The 15,184-nt window shown below is 40.7% G+C and overlaps 1 protein-coding gene across 8 annotated transcripts in view; it reads right to left on the bottom strand.

Moving 5' to 3' along the window:
- ARB2A (ARB2 cotranscriptional regulator A) overlaps window positions 1-15,184 on the bottom strand; it is a 211,560-nt gene that overhangs the window by 61,392 nt on the left and 134,984 nt on the right. For 6 of the 8 annotated variants that reach the window (XM_083703286.1, XM_083703284.1, XM_083703287.1 and 3 more), the window contains 2 exons: window positions 11,446-11,562; window positions 6,507-6,591 (listed from right to left, as the gene is read on the bottom strand). In XM_083703286.1, coding sequence (XP_083559412.1) covers window positions 6,507-6,591; window positions 11,446-11,562 — 202 coding nt within the window. Of the gene's footprint in view, window positions 1-2,541; window positions 2,618-6,392; window positions 6,422-6,506; window positions 6,592-11,445; window positions 11,563-15,184 lie in introns of those variants that run through there. The other 2 variants (XM_083703282.1, XM_083703285.1) reach the window with 2 other exon arrangements.

Here is a 15,184-nt window from a genome sequence, read left to right as displayed (position 1 = left end):
GAGGTGTTCATGGTGAGCTTTGGCACCTCTTCTTTTAGAAAAACAGTATATGCATGCATGTTCAAATTATGGATAAGCATAATGCAGTATCAATGGACAGTGAAAAAAACTCTGCAGTCATCATGCATATAGTTTCCCTCAGCTAAGTTCACCTTTCACAAGATGCACATCACAGACTCAGAACACATTTTCTAAATCAGGAAAAGTGCCAGATCACATATCCACAAAGGCATACACAGAGCATTAAATGAAATTAATGTAGCAATTTAAACCTCTTAGAGCTGTTGTTTTAAGCTGCCTATAGATTTGGGTATGCACCACTGCATAGGTTTACAATAGTTCACATTTCTAAGATAATCTTTTGCAACTGATAGTTGCTCCTTCATTACTTTTTAAAATGGTATTTAAGTTGAACCAGTTATTTAAAGATGGATACTTCAATTACTAGAGGAAACTACATAGCCAGTGTTGTACAAAAAAAAAATAAATCAAAAAATCATATTGACTCATTTCAATTAAATTGCTTTTGACTTCTACTCATGTTCCTCATATCTGTAGTTACATTTAACAAATGAAAATAAAAAATAAAGTAAAATTCCAAAGTTCTCCATAAGCTAGAACACACTTTGTGTTTCAGAAAAAAAATAGATCATAACAATTACAAATTTCCAAGTGGCAAGACAGTATTTTCTCCTTAGATATATCTTGCTTTTCTTCCTGAACAAATTAAAGAAAAACCAGGGTGACCTTGAATGTAACCTGATACAAATATATCTGGATCTTAATAACTTGTATTACTTTTTACTAATAAAAAGGTCACACCCACAAAATAAAACAAACACATTTAAACTTTCAATGTAACTTTTAAATCAAAAGATCACTTGGTAGCTATGTGGAGTTCTTCATCCTATAGAAACTGCTTCCTTCCTCAGGTTCATCATTTGTCCCTAGCCACTGAAGCTGACATGTTTTTGAAAGCATTTTTCCATACATGAATCTGCTGTTACGGGGGTACAACAGGCTGCAGTGCAACAAATATACTGTGCCAACCTGTTTCGGTTCAGCTCTCAAGAGTGTGTTTGTATGTGCCTGTAAAAGGAGGAGAGGGAACAGTCTCGGGGGGAGGGGATGGGAGGCGGCAAAGCTTAAGTTCTTTTATTTAGTGTATGCTTAGGTTTTTTCTGTCAGCGTCACTTGGGGAAGTTCTCTATTTGCTTGTTATGTTTCCTTGGTGGTGAGAGAAGTTGTGGTGGCCTAGGGTGTGGTTGATCGTCTCTGGCTGGCTGCAGTGGGATTTGTTTGTGTGTGGGTGAGGGGGGTTGTCGGGTTAAGTTAGCCATATTGAATCATATGTCATTGGTGGGTTATGAGCTCTTTATAGTATGAGTGGGGATTGTTATCTTGGAAGATGTTCAGTAGGGCCAGTTCTGGGGTGACTTCTAGTACCTGTTTAGTTATTTGGCTTATTTCTGGTATGACTGCGCACACTCCTTTTCTGACTGGGTCCTCGATTACTTGGTTTGGTGGGATCTGCTGTTTCAGACACAGCATATGTCTGAGAAGGCCCCATGTGGGATCATGGGAAGGAGGTGCAAGGAAAAAACTGTTGTGACAACAGTTTCTTGGGCAACTTGGAAGGGCTGTGGTGAGATCCAGAAATGGCAACCTGGAGCCCCACTTAACTGCTCTCTTCTCCATCAGCTTGGGAGCTTTTTCCTGAGACGCTTGCAGGGTATAATAGCATCCTTTGTCGTTTGAGCATCTTTATCAAGATGCTAACAGATCTGCCTACCTTGATCAGTTGTGCTTCAAGGGAAGCGCACCCGTCCTCTGATTCTTTAATATTTCCCTTCCCAGATAGATGTTAACCAAAGGATCTCACAATAGTCATCTCCTTGCAGGAGCAAGGAAGCATAGGAGAATCAGATGCACCACAACAGGGGTCGGCAACCTGCAGCCCATGGGCCACAAGCAGTCCATTTAACTGCCCACGAGCTGCCCCCAAACCGAGCCACCCACTGGGGACTCATTTCTGCGGCACTGGAAATAGTCTCTGCGCAGACGCGATCCACCCCACGGATCGATCTCCGTGGGAGTGAACCGGCCCAGGTGAGGTAAACCTTGCTGACCCCTGCACCACAAGAGCATCTTGGATGGGATGGTTTTCAAAGGGGGCTAGACAATTGCATGGAGGAGAGGCCTATCAAAGGCAACTAGCTGTGATGGCTATGCTCAGCCTCCCGTTGGAGGGAGCAATGCTTCTGAAAAGGACTTGCTGGAAGCCACAGACTCCCCAAACATGTTTCACAAGGACCCCTTCCTTCCCTCTGCCCCAGTACCTGAGGGTCATCATGTCTCTCCAGGGATTTGGCTAGAACAAAGTATATGTTGGGGAAAGGCTCCCCCCCTGCAAAGAAAATGGAGGAATCAGCAGGCACTTGGCTTCCAGCCATGCTAGCACCAGTCTGGCGCATGAGGGTGGGGGACATGGGAAGGAAGCATTCCTATAGTACAGGACACTCAATTGGCATTTCCACCTACCTGAACTCTGAGGCTTTCCCCCCTTGTTCTGGCCTGGCTCTCTCCTAAGGAAGATGCAAGCTCTTGCTGGAAGCCATTGGGGGAGAGAGTGTTCCTATGATTCCCAAATGTTTCAAAAGCATCTTTTTATTCCTTTAGTTGCTTGATATAATCATAGTATGGCAGGGTTGGAAGGGATCCCAAGGGTCATCTAGTCCAACCCCCGGCAATGCAAACTCCAGCCTTCTGGTTACCATTGCAATTTTGCATGGTGTGGAGAAAGGGGAAAGAGAAATGTGTTGCTTACACTCTCATAACACTGATATGAGCCCACCATGCAGCCCTTTCAATAACTAAAGTCTAAAGGGCTGCCACATGGAGGATGGAGCAAGCTTGTTTTCTCCTGCTCCAGAGGCCCTTAGGGCCTGAAGCAGTGACTCTCCTTCCTTTGGGTTTTTTAAGCAGTGCTTGGATGGCCATTGGCCATGGATCATCTAGTTGAGATTCCTTCATTGCAGGGGGTTGATGATCCTCGGGGTACCTTCCAACTCTACAGTTCTATGATGCTATGTTTTAAAGAGCATCCAATGCGCATTTAAAGCACGACTTCCCCCGAAATGATTCGCGCCATTGTGGCTTCCCTCTCACAGACCTACAATCCCCAGAAACCCTAACAAATTACAATTCCCAGGATCATTTGAGGGAAGACACCTGGTTTTTAGAACAGAGATAGAGAACCTGCAGTTTGCTTAACCCCATAGGAACTGGGAATGGGAAGCTCAAGTGCTTCTAACAGTATGGTTATAGGGAACAGTGTGTATAAAATATTGAATGTTAACAGGGTTATTAAGGTAATTGTATCAGAATTGTTATGGGAATGTTAAGGAGGGAGGGAGGGAGAAAGAGAGATTGTGGAATTCTGGTGGTGAGTGATGACTGGATGAGGATTTGAAAGGGAGTTTGAATGAGAGGCAGTTGAGAGTCAGTTGAGAGCAGTGGGTTCTGGAGTGGGTGGTTGCACTGGCGGAGGAAGAGGAGTGCGGGGGGAGCACACTGCCTTTGGCAGCATGATCCCGGTGGGGTGCCATCGCATCTGCCTCCACCAGGCTCCATGCCCCCAGGATGCACGCCACACCCCCAGGATGTGCATCATGCCCCTGTGGGTGGTGCACCACGCCCCTGGGTCATGCGCCAGCCCCGCCCCAGCCTGCTCTCCACCCCCCCCCCCGGTGCTGGAGCATGAAGCTCCTCCACTGGGTGGTTGGGCAACTAACTATTCAGTTTAGGATCAGTAGTCTAGTCGTCATTTTTGTAATAAAGCAGCATATAAGATAAAGAGAATTTGAGGCCATAAGCTCAAGTACACACATCATCCTACAATCATTTAGTGAATCATCCATAAGGTCTCGTTTAGTGAGGGTGCGGTACCTAGGATGTGGACCAAACATTGATCTTTTTTGCTCTTTTCTAGTTTCATAGGTTTATGTTCTGGTTCTAATGATGTAACAGGGGTGGGGGCTCTTTAAATACCGGGGGCTGCCACAGACTACTTTTCTTCTTTAAAAGAATAATAATTTCCCCTCGTTTTCAAAAACACATGCATTGTCTCTTCTTTAGGTTCTTCAGTTACATTTGTTGTGAGACATTGGTGCTATATGCTGTATAGGGTTGGGAAGAAAAGAGGGGGCCCAGCTCCCCACCCTCCCAGGCTATTAACTCTGTGAGGTCCCTAAAGTGCTGAGCCATTGTTAAGTAGAGGAGGAGCAATGCCTCAAGCATTGCCTCTCCCCAGATGAACCAATCCAGACCCTGCAATCATTATCTGAGGCCCTTCTTAATGTGCCTCCTCTTCGAGGGGTCTGGAGGATGGCAACATGATAATGGGCCTTTCTGTGGTGGCTTCCTGTTTGTGGAATGGTCTCCCCAGGGAGGTTTGGCTGGTGCCTTCATTACATATCTTTAGGTGCCAGGCAAAAATGTTTCTCTATAACCAGGCCTTTGGCTGATTAACATTCTATGGCCTTTTAAACAAACTTGTGGGAGGTGTTTTTGGTTTGTTTTTGTTTTATTATGTCTTTTGTGTTCTCAGTTTGAATTTTTATGTTGTGAACTGCCCTGTGCTCTTTGAGTGATGGGTGGTATACAAATTTAATAAATAAACAAAACAAAACTCTGACTTAGTGCAGTTGTGTGTAAGTTTTGGCCCTCCAGATGTTGCTGAGCTACAAACCCATTCAGGCCATACTTGCTGGGGCTGTTGGGAGTTGTAGTTCAGCAACTTCTGGAAAGCCAAGCTTCCCCCCACACAGCTTAGCAGGACTGCATGGATCCAATTCTTGGAATAGCAGGGCTGGCTTCATGGTGAGGTAATGGCCCTCTAAGTATAGGCAATTGAGGTAACAAAGGAAGTAGCTCTGTGTCAGATGACAAATGGGTGGTCCCCCCTCCCACAATTTGCTGGTCATTAGAAATACAAAGGCCTGAGCTGTGAGTTGAGTTATGTGGGGTAGAAGATTGAATCTGCAGGCTAGGCAGCTGGGAGTGGCAGAGCCATGTCTGATTTCTGTTGGAATCCAAGGCTGTTGCTATGGGAGATGCAAGACTCTTGGGGTGTTGATGGTGTGAGCTCCTCCGTTATAGGTTGAGATTGTATATATATAAGTAAATAAACTGTGTATCCTAAAGACACCATAGTCTCCACTGTCCCTTATTCTGAAGGAATGGTGCCTGGAACTCCTGGAATCTTGCACTGCTCAGAGACTCTGGGTGGCATGCAACAGTATTTATAAAAATGCAATTCTTAGGTGTCCACAGTATTTTTGGAAGAGCAAAAAAGAAAAAAAAAAGGGAGGAGACCAGAACAGTTTGGCCATGCTCCCATTGGATTCATGCCCATAATCCCACTAACCATGCCATTGCAACCTCCTAGCCACCCCACCAGGTCTAGTGGCTGCCATAGGCTGCTGTGTCCACAACGATTAACTAAAGGTGTGTTGCAAGCACATCGTTTTTTCTTTGTATGTTCTGAAGAAGTACAAGTCTGAAGAAATAAAGGCAAATCAGTTGTATAGCAACACCCCTTTATAATATGAGGCCTAACATTCAGTCACAGTATAAGAAAGTATCCAAAAGGGGAGCTGCAGAAATTCCAACTAGAATTCCTCGCACCCCGAATAGTAATAATGATTTCTTGCAGCTCAAGAGACATAGAACTAATTCACACTTGCAGTTTACCAGTCCAGCAATCCACCTTCAGATGAAGTGTGAACTCAGCTGCTTGGGAGTAATTGTATTCTAATCCTTAGCAATTTGCACTTCATTAATGAAGTGAGAGTTAACCCTTGCTACCACCTTGCTGAATTGTATGCAGATCCTGCTCCACTTCTGGTTCCTCCTGGAATTTAGAGGTGGGGTTAAAAGGAGCATTTTATTTTATGGTGTTCTATGTTTTCTAGAAAGAAGCATGGTATGTCTAGGAATGTTACAGAGAGGCTTGGGTGACCTTCAAATACTGCAGCATCCCACAGCAATGGGTGAGAAAAGACAAGTACAGGCAGGATACAATGGAAAGGTTTAGTGCCCTGGGATGAGAAAAATACTTCCTGACAATATATTAAATATGCTTTTATCTCTGAAAGGAATTGCAGACAGGTAATCCTCAGTTAGTATGCCTTCAACTAATCAACAAAAGTGCTAGGATCTCACTGTTCTATTCCCACATTAAAATCCTGAAAGCTAATGGTGTTGGAATTAGATAAGGTAAAAACACGGAGTGGGGAACTTTCTTGTAAGTAAATAAGTAAACTTCCACTTGCACTCTGAAAGCTGACTTCAGTAGCAGATACTGTATGGTGCTGTAACTGGATCATCATTTATATTGTATCGTTTCAGTATATATGTCCTATAGAAAGCAGAAACAAGCATCTACAATAAAAATATAACAATAAAAACTTTTAAGTTTCACTTCTGGTTCAGAGTTTGCATACCTGCAGAGACACGTGGACAGTCAGGTAACATGGACTCTACTGATGTATCTAGGGGATCTGAACTTGACACCCAATTACAGCAGTTCTGAAATTGAAGGGAGACAAATTTGAATAAGAGCATTTATTCAGAACTTTATGTATCCATAACTGCCAGATTTTAAGAATAGGGATTGCAATGCCAGAGTAAGGTGACAACTGCAGTTTGTGAGCTGAAGCTCAACAAGAAGTAGCTATCATCCTGGGGTAGAAACATAGGGAGGGTGGGAGGGAGATGCAAAAAAAGGCAATGCAGTGAGCCAGTATGAGACACGCTCATTTTTTATCCCTGGGGGAGTGGATATGAGTGGAGTTCTCTGTGGACCCAGTCAGACCCACCCCCCAAAGTGAGACTGCCTGCCATTGGTCCAATCTGGCAGGTAGGCTAACTCAATCTATCCAACCAGAGGGAGAGACCCTCTTGCAGGAAACCTCCTGATGCTGCAGCTGCTATGGTGGAGGACAGGCTCTGCCCCGCAAAGCTGCCAACAGCTTAATTAATTGACCATTAATTAATGATCATTTATCTCTTGTTTACATATATACCAGTCAGAGAGTGGCTGTAAAGCTGCATGTAAGGAAATATATTAAAGAAAACTTTGTTCACATATTAGAACAGTGCTGATAGGTTAAATGTAAAAGTTTCTCTTTACGGAAATGCACTACATTTATTTTTACATTTTGTTTTCTAATCTACATCTTTGGCTAAACAGTATCAGTTATATTCTGCTTTATTATGATTATTATTATTATTAATTTTTTATCCCACCCTATACCAGTAGATCTCAGGGCGGTTTACAAGATAAAATCACGATACAGAAACACAGAATACATAATCAAAATCAAAATAAGAATAACCCAGTTGCTTTACTTTACAACTTAATTGCTAAATTTGCAAATTAAACATATTTATAAAATGGGCAAATCATTATTTCATTAAATATTTCATTCACAATTTTTTTCCTGTAGAATAACAATCTACAAAAGCTTTTGTTAAAATGTTAAGAATTTTCATTTCACTTTTTAAAAATCAAATAGCTACATTAAAACACAGAAATACTTTTGTAACATACAGCCAAACAAATGTGTAAATATTTTTACTGAAGAATTTTATTTAAAAATCCCATTAATCATTGTTTCAAAATGGCCGATTGTTCTTCCTTGCAAACAAGCATGTATTGTATATTTTTAGATGCTTGCTGCCCTAGTTGTGCACCATGGAATCCGTCCTCACTGTGGAAAGATCCTTGACTGGTAGATCAAGTGTCTTATTGTAGTTCCTTAATTCATTCTGTCTGGAAGAAGATGTCAGCTGTGTTGCAGTGAGGAGAGAATTTCAAAGACTCCAATCCCCACCAATAAAGGCAGAGGAATGGCTTTTGAATAGATTTGTCAAGGCAACCCTACTGTTCTGGGACCAGGGAGAGCAGGAAGAACATAAAGGAAGGGTTGCTGTATGAGATTAGAAAGTGAAGTTCACAAAGCATGGCAGATTTTTGTAAGAAACAGTAGATCAGTGAAACCATTGAACTGTGTGAAAAACCCATGAAAACAGTTAAAAATATAACTGGCTAGTGTGTTTGTTATCTTTTCACTAAAATGTTAAGATGGCAATATTTCTATATTTCACAAAGGCTTTAAGATGCACATTTTATAATTTGCATGCCAGTTTTTAATTAACAGCTGATTGTGGAACTGTAGCACAGTAGTAAATTACAAAGGTAGTGGAATTTTTATGAAGTATTATATTCATTTGATATAGGTAAAATTAATATTATTACTGATAGAACGTTACATCAGAGAATTTGAGATAATACAGAAGATTTGAAGACAATTAACTAGTTTTATATACAATGTGCCACTTGCCTGTAAGAACTAAGTATTCTCAAATGCAAAGTAAAGATATGAAAGTGGAAGATTTGTTTTATCAGTCATCACAGTGCCTAATAAATTCAAAAATTATGACTTCTATTGGCACTAAAAATAGGCAGCTCATGATATAGGGTAGATAGATGAAATGAAGAATTGCTATTTTAACTATTAATTATTTCAATGACAGCAATTAGCACTACATACACAAAGCAATTGAGAGAAGATTTTAATTATTATTCATTCTACCACTAGATCTAAGCCCAGTGAAGTAAAAATATACCCAGGTGACAAGATATAGTTTTAGTAACAATCACCTGAATTTCACACAGTGTAAAAATACCACTTATATGAGATTCTTTAACATCCCATCCATATTTTAATTCACTAGCCATTATTCTTATTCTTTAAGATCCACTTTCTGAGAATGAAATAAAAGATAATGAACATGTCATGTTTAAATGTATTCAGAGAACAATTAGTTATCAGATTCAAAATGGGAGACTTAAATTTAATATATATATATTTCCTTATGGCGTGTATTTAATGTTCTGAGTTCTCATAAAGCAACTTTGGATTTTCTAACAAAGGCTTTAGAGGTTTGGGGTTTTTTCTTTCTTTTTGTGTGAATGTATTTCAGGTCAGAGTTGTCAGCCTTTATCCTAGACAATTCTCTGCCCTTACCATGGTCTGTAAAACTAAATGGTTAAATCAGAAACAATAAGGTTACAAATAATATTTTACGAAATAAACTCTAACATTCAATCCTGATTAATAGCACTGGGCCAACTAGCTGACATTGGCTGAAATCCTAAATGGCTTCTCCATTTACATAAGGTGTTGGCATTTTTCATCAATTCCCACTCAAAAAGCAGCCCTGCTGCACCATATCTCACACTAGTTTTAAGGTTTCTCACCTCAGTGTGACTGCCCCATTTTGTGGAACAGCATCACTGCTGAGATACGGCAGATGCCCACTATCTGTACTTTCCAGAAACAATTGGATACATTTTTGTTTCAGCAAGCTTTTCTAGATAGATGAAAACGACCAAAAGCTTCACATAGGGGTTAAGCAGCATTGTGGAGAAAATAGTGCCTTGCACCATAAAGATAACTGCCACGGGGTCAAGAAGTTCTCTCCCAATGCTATTTTCTGGACTTGGCCTCAACAGTAGGACTGGAAGCGCTATAACACAGTTCCCCAATCCAGGATGATACCAACATCAATGGTATGAAAAGCCACAGAGAGATTAAGAAGGAGCAAGGTTCCTTATCCTGTTCTCAGCAGAGGTCACCCACCAGGGAGACCAAGGCCAATTTAGCCTCATGGCCAGGGCTAAACCAATTGTAACTGATCTATGTAATCCATATGATCCAAGAATTCTGGCAGTTGACCTTCCACAACCCTCTCTACCACCTTATCTTGAAAGTGGGCATTTTTAACTGGTCGGTAGTTAGTCTAAGGCAAACAGATCTAGGGCCAGCTTCTTTAGGAGTGTCCATACCACTGTGACAGGCATTGGTCCCTCATGAAGTGAGCATAAGAAGAGCCTGGTGGAGCAAGCTAATGGCCCATTTAGTCCAGCATCCAGTTCTCATAGTGGTCAATCAGATGCCTGTGGGATACACACAAGTAGGACCTGAGCACAGCACTCTTCCCTTCAGCTGTTTCGACAATGGTATTCAGAAGCATACTGCCTTTGACAGTGAAGGTAGAACATATTCATCGTGGTTCTGTTTGCCTTTTTCATACACTGGGTTGACATTGCTCTGGATGCAACCGGTCAAATTTAATAAGCCAAGAAGGATGGGGTAAAGCATAAAGAGGACATGGATTTGGGGGGGGGGGTGTCAAGTGAATTTATCCTCAAAATGTAATCAGTTGGTTGAAGGGCTCTGGTGGGAGTCACTATCTGAAAGAGCTCTGTCAACCAGCTACTTAAAGATACAGCGCAGGCTGCTAAATGCACCTTCTTCATCATCCGTACTGCCACCAGTGTTTGGCCAACCTAAAAGTGAAACTTGAGACCCTTGTACTCCAGTCTTATGAATATGTTACGTAAAAGCACACACAGTCCTGATACAACAAGAAATGTATGTACATTTCTACATAAAGTGGTACCTCGAGTTACATACGCTTCAGGTTACGTACGCTTCAGGTTACAGACTCCCCTAACCCAGAAATAGTACCTCGGGTTAAGAACTTTGCTTCAGGATGAGAACAGAAATTGCGTGGCGGCTACGCGGCAGGCCCCATTAGCTAAAGTGGTGTTTCAGGTTAAGAACAGACCTCTGGAATGAATTAAGTACATAACCAGAGGTACCACTGTATTTATTTTACAAGGTTGGCATCTCACTGTTCAAGGATTCACAAAGGAAAGAGCCACAAAAAATACTCTTCAGTTACAAAGAACTTAAGTGTCAGAATCAGAGAAAGGGGAGTTAAAGAGCTTTGAAGTCATCCTGAAGTCATTTCCTCCCTTTTTATGACTTGGATCCTGACTTGACCTTCCACAAGTGGTATTTCATCCAGTGGGGACTTCTGCTGGAGAAAAAAGGGGGAGAAGATTTTCCCACTTTGTTCTGCACCTGATGTCCCCTTATTATTCTGTAGTATTCCTCAATCCTCCAGAGTAGGCTTCCTCAAACTCGTCTCTCCAGATGTTTTTGGCCTACAACTCCCATGATCCCTAGCTAGCAGGACCAGTGGTCAGGGATGATGAGAATTGTAGTCTCAAAACATCTGTAGGGCCGAGTTTGAGGAAGCCTGCTCCAGTACGTATTTATTTTGGAGAAGGGGCACATGGTTTAGCAGGGCCTAGGGGATCCATCAAAAATCACCTTCCCCTTCTTCTGCAAGCAGGAAACAATAGAGTTCTGCTCATAGGATTTGAGGATCCAAATATAGTTACATACCTATTACATAAATGAAAGGAAATCAGACTATGTTCAGACCACAGGGTAAATTTCAATGAGCCTAATAAAACTGGAAAAGATTAGGTTTGCCAGCACACACACCAGAATCGAGCCTCACCTCTCGCATCCACTCTCGAATAGTTTTGCCAGCTTCTTGATGCCACACATTGTGAACAGAGTCCGTCAATGCCACAGCAGTAACTTTATTCTTTACTTCTGCCTCTCGTTGAATCATCTGTAGAAAACACAAATCCAAAAAGTCTTAAAGTGCAAATGCGTCTAACTTTAAGCTCGCCAAACTACTCAAGTCTTTTTGCTTTTCACAGGAATCGGTTCTAGAATTTAAAGGGATGGTCAACAGCTTTGAGGGTTTCTACAATCAAGCAGTATATAAATTTTATGAAATAAAATAAATTTATGACATAAAAATGATAAACCACAGTAATGGAAAGCCAATATTCACAAAGGGACTTCAAACTATTGTTTATGATCTTGTTTTGCTGGTACCCAGAGTCAAGTTTACTCACAGAAACAAGCTACAGTTATATTTCTTTAAACAAGCCATAGTTTAACATTACAGGTATGTGCTAACCAGTCCTATTCTATGTTCTTAAACTGTGATTTATGAATAATCAGAAAAAGAAATTTTCAAATAATAATAGTGTACAACAGAGAACACAGTATTAGAAAACAAAATAAAAAAATAAGAGAAGAAACATTTGTTGAAAGAATGAACGATAAAAAAGAGTATATATAACTTATGTATTGGGTAAAATGGTACCAAAAATCTTTGTTTTGCTCTTTTTCATTGGCTACAACTTAATGTTCATTGAATTTGCTGTTATGGCTAACTCAGCATTTTTAAATTACTATATTTTATTGAGTTCGACTATACTTTAAACCCTTAGCTAAAGAAGACACAAATACCATCACTATAATGTAATGTGAACATAGGTATTTTCATGTCATATCAGAGCAGTGACCCATTTATCTAAACCAGAATCTTTGTTATTATATATAAAGGGTGAGTTTTACACTATCAATATACCTGGCTATATATTTGTGGTGATTAGCTGAGTTTAGAAGCAAACATCTGTTGGATTTATTTTTAAACACACATCTTCTCTGGATGGGAACACATGGGTCATGTACTAACAATGTGTAATGTTTTTCCTGGATGACTAGTTACTGGTACAGTCAGCACTAAGTGATTGTAGTCGCCCTTGCTTAAAAGATGACCAAATTCATGGTTCTTTTCATCATTAATTTGAGGACTGTCTTGTTGGATCAGATGAAAGGTTCATCTAGTACAAGGTTTTTCCCCCCAACACTGGGCAGCCTGATGACATTGGGAAGCTCCTTTTGCATATAACACTTCAGCTCAATTTGAAAGGATTTAGTATTTACAAGCCTTCCTCAGAGAACTCTTCAAGAACTGTTTTCTGAGAATATTTTCCTGGCTCGTAAGTTGGCAGTCTCTTGTGCATCTACTCTTTTAAATTGTTGAAAAGCACCAATTTTTCAGTACGTTTTCCATTGCCCTTCAAATCTTAACCACAGATCAGATGTGCAGCTGTGCGAAAACAGAAAAAGTAACACTAGTTGATTTTTAAGGCTCCAGAAAACTATGTAGTTATTTGAGCATAGCTCTCAATAGTGTTTGAATAGGGCACAGCTCAGATAAACTCCTGAGTCTTGGAAACAAAGGACATGTGAAACCCCCACATTTGTAACCAAGTTCTCGTGTAAGCCTTTCTCCTAGCAAATATGACTGGTTAGCCCTCTACTGTAGCCCTAATACCATCTCTAACAAGCTGCAGGACTCAAAAAGAGCCAAGTTAGAGTGGTACCTGCCACTGTGTATGCATGGCATAAAATAAATATTGTCTACCTCTCATATGTAAAGTGTTGTAAGTCTGAAATTTGGACAGTTTGTACCGTTCCCCATCACAAGAAATCTTCTAGACCAAACCGGAGTGATAGGACATCTAATATCTATTGATGACAGTGTTTTTCAAACTCAGGTCTCCAGCTGATGTTAGACTACAACTCCCATCATTCCCAGCCACTGGTCCTGCTAGCTAGGGATGATGGGGATTGTAGTCCAACAACTGCTGGAGACCCAAGTTTGAGAAACACTGTTTTATGATGATTCTGAATAAAGGTTTTAACAAAGTATTCAACATGCCTTAATTATAGAGCTGAATCTCCCTACTGATAAATACATCAACCCAACCAAAGTATGTTTGTGTGTGTGTGTGTGTGTGTGTGAGAGAGAGAGAGAGAGAGAGAGAGAGAGAGAGAGAGAGAGAGAGAGTTCTGTTTAAAAATGTTTGTGATGACTGAAGGCTTAAAAGGAACTCAATGAGAGCACACTTTTCACTAGGCCAGCAGTTAGGAAGAAGTACACTCTTAAAAAAAAACAACCTTCCCTGTATTTGACTGACATCCTGGAAAATAAAAGAGAGGAGTCTTCAATACAGAAATAACCAAGGAAAGAATGCCAGAAGATTGTGTCTTAAATTATTTGCTTGCAATGTAGAAAATACCCAAATGAGATTTATTTACAGAAGATATAGCTGAAACTAAACTAAGGTGATATAAATCACTTTAGATGCAGGATACCTGTGACGCAACCTAATTCCATATCTTTAACTAAAATATCATTTGCAAAGACATTGTTTCTTTACGATTCATAGATGAGAGCCTCAATGCAACTAAAGTTAGTTGTAACTAATTCCAGTTGAAATCAATGCAACTGTAGTCAGAACTAACTTTAACTATGTTGGGGCCCTTTAAGATTGGCAATAATAAGATTTAATACTTAAGGGCCCAAACTCAGCTAAAGTTCATTGAAACTAAGTTCCAATGATCTGCCATACACTAGAAATATGGAATAAGACCACAAGGTGTCAGCAATTCCCATGTTCACTAGTACTACCATTGGGCACAAGCATACAATACTTGAAGGCCTTTAAGAAGGATAGAGAAGCTCTGATGACTTGGTTGATGTAATGAGTGACCAATGAGTATATACATGCCTTCGGCTTCTGCAAAACACTGTGTAATGTCCAAAGCGGAATTGCTTAGCAGAGACACAACATTTCAAGACAGCTGTAGAGCTTGAGCATTCTCATTATTTTACAAATTTCAAATCAAAGCTATTTGTCAAAAGCAGTCCTTCCTTATCCAGAATGAGATAACATGTAAAATCACGAAGCAGCAGCATTTCATTCCTCATTTTTATTTTTATATCCCAGAAGTAAATAGCTTTAAAAAATGAGTAACATGAATCTAGTCCTACTTATACCTAGATCAGCTTTATGCAATGGACAGCCAAATATCTCTTGGAATATCACAGAAGACTGAAGCAATAGCTTTTCCTATTACCTGGCTCTTGTCCTCTGAGGCATGTTTCCTATGTATTTAGCTTGCATGGCTAATACCGATTGCTAGATTTACACTACACAAACTTTTCTATTTTTTAGGACATTGAGTCACTGCTTGTGTGAGTAGACAGCTTGAGCAACGACTACCTCTTCCTCTCCTCTCTGCAACCCATTTACTTCCTCCCAAACCTCTCTAAAGGTAAAGGTAAAGGGACCCCTGACCATTAGGTCCAGTCGTGACTGACTTTGGGGTTGCAGCGCTCATCTCACTTTATTGGCCAAGGAAGCCGGCGTACAACTTCCGGGTCATGTGGCCAGCATGACTAAGCCACTTCTGGCGAACCAGAGCAGCAATCGGAAATGCCGTTTACCTTCCCGCCAAAGTGGTACCTATTTATCTACTTGCACTTGACGTGCTTTTGAACTGCTAGGTTGGCAGGAGCAGGGACCGAGCAACAGGAGCTCACC

This window comes from Podarcis gaigeae (genome assembly GCF_964106915.1).
Source record: "Podarcis gaigeae genome assembly, chromosome: 11".
Lineage (NCBI taxonomy): Eukaryota > Metazoa > Chordata > Lepidosauria > Squamata > Lacertidae > Podarcis > Podarcis gaigeae.
Note: the sequence above shows the minus strand (reverse complement) of the source record. Positions and strands in the feature narration are given on the sequence as shown.